At 45.1% G+C, this 6,778-nt stretch overlaps 1 protein-coding gene across 1 annotated transcript in view; it reads left to right on the top strand.

Annotated features, from left to right (window-relative positions):
* The first annotated feature begins 286 nt into the window (after window positions 1-286).
* The window catches only part of SDC2 (syndecan 2), a 122,005-nt gene continuing 115,513 nt past the window's right edge, over window positions 287-6,778 (top strand). Inside the window, exon 1 of the mRNA XM_018556149.1 lies at window positions 287-715. Within this exon, the coding sequence (XP_018411651.1) occupies window positions 656-715 (60 nt within the window). The 5' untranslated portion in view covers window positions 287-655. The remainder of the gene's footprint in view (window positions 716-6,778) is intronic.

Below are 6,778 nucleotides of genomic sequence, written 5' to 3'. Positions count from 1 at the left end.
ACAGTGCTGCCTAGTAGAAACGCTCTGCAGGAACCTGGTTGCAATGTTTTGCAGGCTGCAATGCAAACGAAAACTACTAAATGCACATTTTCCTTTATTGCAGTAAGGGCACATTTCTTATTTTCTGACACAAAGTGGACTATCCCTTTAACATGCTCCAGGAGCACCAGCTTGCTGTCAGTCTGCGCATGCTATGTGTCCTCATCGAGAGATTTTGGAATGGGGGTCTGACATGGGCACAGCAGAGTAGTAAATATAAGCAGGGGGGAGGGTGCTGGAGAGGAGACACTTCCTGCACTGAGCAGCTAGGCTGGGAATGCACACTTCTCTCCCGGGTTTACTACAGTAGGAGTCGCACTAGTCCACCAGTGCTCACTGTTCAGCAGGCTGAGGGAGGAACAGCCACCTTCTTCTTCTTCTCCCAGGCAGCCTGAAGGGGAAAGCAACACAGGCACAGCGGCGAGCACACGAGACGGGGGGACCCTTATCGCCCGGTATCAGTGCGATATCCAGCAAAGTTTTGTGCCGGGGGCTGCCCGGGGACGCGGCGGTGTGTGTGCACGTCTGGGGATTCCTATAGCAACAAGTGAGAGAGAGAGCTGGGAGCCGGCTGAACAAGTTTGCAGCGTGCCGCCTCACTGACTTGGGGCTCATAATGAGGAATATATGGATCCTGGTGTCCTTTGGCTGGCTGGCCCTTGTGTCCGGGGAAACGGTGAGTGCCTATGTGCATGTGTGTGCGCTGATGGAGCAAAGGTGCCGCCGTCGCCCATAGTAACCATCCGGCTCCATCTCACCTAGTGACATGTGATGCACAGCAAACTTCCAGTATAGAAGTTCTCCGGATTGTGTGCAGACCTGATCCGGGCTCCCGCGATGTCAGTGGCCGTACAAGACCTGTAGTAGTAAACAATGGCAGCAATTAGCCGCATTCTAATCTGCAGACAAACTTTCCAATAGGGAATAGTTAAAGGCTAATTAGCTCTAATCTTATCTTCTGAGATTTTTTTGGGTGACTTTTTTTTTTTTTTCTTGGCTCAGCAGCCATTCCAGGTCGCCATTATCGATGGATCTTTTTTTCCAAGGGATGGTCGCCGTTGTTTTTGGATTCTGATTAAAAGTGTAGATTTGCGCTTTGATAGCAGGTTTTATAAGGGATGCATGGCCATTGTGGAAAAGGTCTCATCTGCAGACCAATCCAGGGAAAACTTCTTATTTTTTAGGGCTTGTGGAAGTTACTGAACATGTTTTTGAAGAGCCCAGTGGCCCCCCAATGTCAGGGAATGCAGAGCTCAGGATTGGGGGGGAGGGGTGTATATGTTTACAATAATTAGATTTGTTTGATGAGGGCGATGATGGATATTCTAAACCTGCATTCCAAGGGCAGATTTTGTTTTCAGAGTTTTTGGTAAACTTTATTGATGGCTTATAAAAATGAGCCCCCCCCGGAGCTTCAGCTGTGTTTATGATATTGTGCTCCCCCCTCCCCCCACTTCCTGCTAAGCCCCATCCACTACAAATCCCCCCCTTTTGTTGACACAGCCACCAGCCCCAGGCGGCTTGTTTTCAGACAAGTTCACTTTTTGTGTGTGTATGTGTGTGAAGCCATCTCTGCTCTGTCCTTTCTAATGCCAGTTGGCTTCTTTTTTTATTATTTATTGTTTAATAACACTGAGTGACTTTGTATTGGGGTATGTGGGAGCATTCCTGGGCTGCTTGCAGAAAGCGGGGCTTGTGTTTTGTTTTATTTTGCAGTTCTTTGTTTTTGTAGTTTCTCTTGTTTTTAATAAACGTCACCCAGGACTGCAGGGCAGTTGTGGAATTTATTTCCTGGAGCCTGACATAAATCTCGGTGGAATCTATTTAACCCGGTTTATAGAAAAGCGGAGAATTCAGACACATGAATGTGGGGTTGCGGGGTCTTGCCCTGGAGTGCTCGCTGTCTAGATTATAAGTAAAAATAAACTTATATATAATTTTTTATTATGAAAGAAAAAAACAAATATTTCTTTTTCAGTTGCTGTTTGTGGTCAGACATAGAAACAGAATTTTGATGCAGTGTATATGTTTGCACGGTGCATACGTAGCCCATTGTCAGTACAGTGTCACAGTATACTACATGGTAGCACTGGAGGGTTGCTGATCACAGTCGTCTACAAGTGTCACTGTGATCAAGGCTTCCCTATAGCTGGGGGCAGATTTTCCTTTGGTTACCCAGCTTAGAACCTCTCTGTATGTGCAATTAGAGAGATTGCTAATTCCCCTGATGAATGATGAAAAGAAGGTCGAGTAATACAGACAGAACATTTTATGTGTAAGGAGTGTGTACAGGAATATAGAGGTGTATAGACAGGGAGTGTGGACAAGAACATAGAGATGTGTGTACAGGAACATGGAGATGTATATACAGGGAGTGTGTACAGGAACATGGAGGTGTGTGTACAGGAACATAGAGGTATATAGACAGGGAGTGTGTACAAGAACATAGAGATGTATATGCAGAGAGTGTGTACAAGAACATAGAGATGTATATGCAGAGAGTTTATACAGGAACATGGAGGTGTATATACAAGGAGTGTGTACAAGAACATGGAGGTGTATATACAGGCAGTGTGTACAGGAACATAGAGATGTGTATATACAGGGAGTGTGGACAGGAACATGGACGTGTGTGTATACAGGGAGTGTGTACAAGAACATAGAGATGTATATGCAGAGAGTGTATACAGGAACATGGAGGTGTATATACAGGGAGTGTGCACAGGAACATGGAGGTGTATATACAGGGAGTGTGCACAAGAACATGGAGGTGTATATACAGGGAGTGTGTACAGGAACATGGAGATGTGTATATACAGGGAGTGTGGACAGGAACATGGACGTGTGTATATACAGGGAGTGTGGACAGGAACATGGAGATGTATAGACAAGGAGTGTGCACTCAAACAAAGAGGTGTGTATATACAAGGAGTGTGTACAGAAACATAGAGATGATGTGGCCTTGAATTGTATTGTGATGTCTTCCATTATATTGTAAATGCTGCGCAAACTGTATATAGAATCCTATGGAGCTGTACTTGGATACAGTGGAATAGTGAGCTTGGTGAATATGTTTCTGGAACATGTGTCCGGTGTGTACCACGTGGGGTTCGCTGAGATGAGGCTTAATGTGATCTCTATGAAGGGGGTGTAATGCAGCACATGATTTAGATGCTTAATTAAAGCAATCTGCCGTAAGGAGTAAAAGACCTCTATGAGAATTCTCAGATGGAAGCTGCCCAACTCGGACTTGTGGGATCCGAATGTGGCTCAGGCCCTTGGTGTCACTCAGGACAGTGGTGTCGCTCATAGGCTCGGTGCCCCTCAGGACAGTGGTGTCGCTCATAGGCTCGGTGCCCCTCAGGACAGTGGTGTCCCTCATAGGCTCGGTGCCCCTCAGGACAGCGGTGTCGCTCATAGGCTCAAAAGACAATTGAGTAATGGACTCTGTGGAAGGAGCCGAGCCAATCAGCTGCAGTCATTGTTCATGCATTGTGACCGCAGCGGGTGTCCTCTGTCAGAATACAATAACCGCAGTGTGAGAGTCGTACATCTATACATGAATGGAGGAATGTGTTTTCTCATTCAGCCTGCGGGCTACCAGTGTATGGCCAGCGTAACACAAGGATCTTCTTTAGTGGCAGCTACAGGTGGACACTTCTAAAACGTGCACGTTCTGGGGACCGGACCTAATTTACTAATATGAGGTTATGTAATACAAATAAAATGCACTCCAACTTCTTTTCCATCTTTCATGCCAAGTGTTATATTTACCCTTGTACGAGCAATTTGCTGCTTGTTGATGATTCAGAACCTGGCACGGTGTAGTAATAATATGACACATAATTGTCACCTATTCTGTTAACACTGTGGTGCCTGAGGTGGTAATACAATGTGGTCTGTGCAGCATTTGAAGTGGCTTCATGTGCCATGGATACCGGTCAGTACACAGGATGTACTGTGTCTCACATGTACTGCAGTATTATGCTGTAATGTTGGTTGCATTGTCTCATTGTTTCCTAAACCCCATGTCATAGAAGCAACAGGCTCCATGTGTGGCTCTGATGAGGGCTAAGAGGCCTGAAGCAGTTGTATGCAGTGTACAAGCTGGGAAGGTGTTTGATGAATAGTGTGAGAGCCTCCGTGTGCTTAAAAAGATGGTAGACAGAGCTTCCTTTTTACTGCATAGAGGGGCAAACACGGATGATGAGAGGTGAGGTTTGGATTTGATGCTGAAGCTGATTTAGTTACTCCTTGTGGAATGAGCATTTTGATGTGACTGAGTCAGTGAGTTGCAGCTTACATCTGAGCCTTTCACACTGGTGTTTTTTTTTGTTTTGTTTTTTTTTTTGTAGAGCCATTTAAAAGGTTTTCCACTTTGAGTGGTGGGAAAACCCAGTTGGCACCCCCATGTTGGATCTTGCAGAACACTTGTTTGAGCATTGCCTCCTGCTTTTATGAATGGCCTCGCCTCCTGCTTTTTATGAATGGCCTCGCCTCCTGCTTTTTATGAATGGCCTCGCCTCCTGCTTTTATGAATGGCCTCGCCTCCTGCTTTTATGAATGGCCTCGCCTCCTGCTTTTATGAATGGCCTTGCCTCCTGCTTTTTTATGAATGGCCTCGCCTCCTGCTTTTTTATGAATGGCCTCGCCTCCTGCTTTTTTATGAATGGCCTTGCCTCCTGCTTTTTTATGAATGGCTTCGCCTCCTGCTTTTTATGAATGGCCTCGCCTCCTGCTTTTTATGAATGACCTCGCCTCCTGCTTTTTATGAATGGCTTTCCAAGGCTTGGCTGCCTTGCTACAAATAGAAGCAGACCAGTTCTGGATGTAGTAATATTTTTGGCTCTCCCTAGTTAGTGGCTCTTCTCCGTTGGGGGTTTGTCAATCAGAGGCGGCGTGCTGACAGGTTGAATCGGAATCATCTTAATGTGCTTTTGCTATTAATCTATTTTGAACCCCCCACCCCTTCCTGTGTAATCTAAACTGCCTGTAACACCCAGTTACAGGTACCTGTCAGCAGCTCCGTGTCTCCTGTCCAACTCTTACATCTGGTGCTAAGCTGTTGGGTGGGATGGGCGTAGGCGATGTTACTGATTGGCTGCATCTGCTTCAGTTTATTTTTTTTTGCATTTCTTGCATTCAGATCCTGCTCTTTTTTTAAAGCAGAGCTCTGGAATATTGTCTAAATACAAGAGCCATGTCTGTTATTTGAACCCAGGTGAGCTTTGTCTATTTTCTTCCATATCTATGAAGCTTTGCCTCTGTGAAGGAGTTTCCTGTGATCAAGACCGGTCACTGCTGCTCTCCCTCATTGTGCACAGTGACTGGTCTTGTATCCGCCCCCTTCTGTAGTTTTTTGCAAGCAGCCTGTAGTGGGTGGAGCTGCTATGTGCAGCCCAATAATGTCCCTGCTATTTTTTGCAAGCTAATACCAGGGTTTGCGAAGGCATTCGGTGTGCGCGCACACACACACACACACACACACACAGTGGATTTATATCCTTTATGGTTATTGAGGATTATATTTAAACAAGGTTTTTATACATAGCTCATGACGGAATAAATGTCAGTTAAAGTACCGCAGCGCTGAATACTGAAAAATGGCCTGGATGGGAAGGGGGTTTAACACCGCGGATGTCAACTGGTTAATGGGTGACATAGGTAGTTTTAGCTTACAAAGGGTTGAGGTCAAAATAGAGTTTTGGTCTGTTTTTAAGATGAACAGTTTGATGTATACATCTGAACAAATTATTATTTGACTTAAAATGAACACAATATTTTGTGAAGGAAGTTCTGATAGTAAATGGTGTGGAGTTTGAGGTTGGCAGTTATTTATCTAGTGTATAGTTGGCCTCCGGTATATGCAGTAGGTAATTATTAACTTGGTCTGTTCGGCTGTACATTATGAATAGTAGATTGTGCACGCAACCAAGGAAGGTTGTTTTGCATGGTTTATTATGGCACATGTCATTTCCCAAGTACATTGTGTCATTTAATACCTACCAGGGCTTGGGGCCCATTCAACACACAGCTTAGTGTGGTGCATTGCAGTGGCATTCATTTTGAAGGCCGTCCCAATGCACCTAGCCAGTACACCACAACACATAGATGTGCAGGGCCGGCCTTAGGCCTTTAGGCGCCCTGTGCGAGAAAGCTTTACAGCGCCCCTCAGTGGCCACACCCTTTAGTGGCCACGCCCCCGTAACCACACCCATTTCCCCCAATATATGCACCATTTAAAGACTCCTATTTTGTTAAGCCGCAAAGAAACATATTAAAAAGTGTGATAAAAATAAAACTTTTATTCAAAGGTATTAAACTTGTAGGCACAATAGAAGTATTCTTATCAAATAAAACAACAGAAGGTAAACAATAAATGTCAAACTACAATAGAGTCTATAAAAATAAAGTGTCAGGTCGTCATGCTGACCCCTTTTTTCAAGTAAGTGCATCTAGAAAAGTAAAAATAAAAAACAGAACACAGACCCCGGGCTACATGTAAATGAAGCCAGGGGTCTGTATTGTATTCAGACACATAATAATAATAATTTGTTTGAGAATGTGCGGCGGCCATGTTGGCCACCAGCGTGTTCTCTGAATGCGTGCCACCATCTTGGAGGCAGGGAGCATGACGTTACATGACGCCATGCATGCGTGGCGTCAGGTGACCTCACACGCCGATATTGGCCCCACCATCTTGGTGTATACCTAGATATACACCAAGATGGCGGCGCCC

Source organism: Nanorana parkeri, unplaced genomic scaffold (assembly GCF_000935625.1).
Source record: "Nanorana parkeri isolate BGI_ZX_2015 unplaced genomic scaffold, ASM93562v1 scaffold226, whole genome shotgun sequence".
Taxonomy (NCBI): Eukaryota; Metazoa; Chordata; class Amphibia; order Anura; family Dicroglossidae; genus Nanorana; species Nanorana parkeri.
The sequence above is the reverse complement of the archived record's forward strand: the minus strand, read 5'-3'. Positions and strand labels throughout refer to the sequence as shown.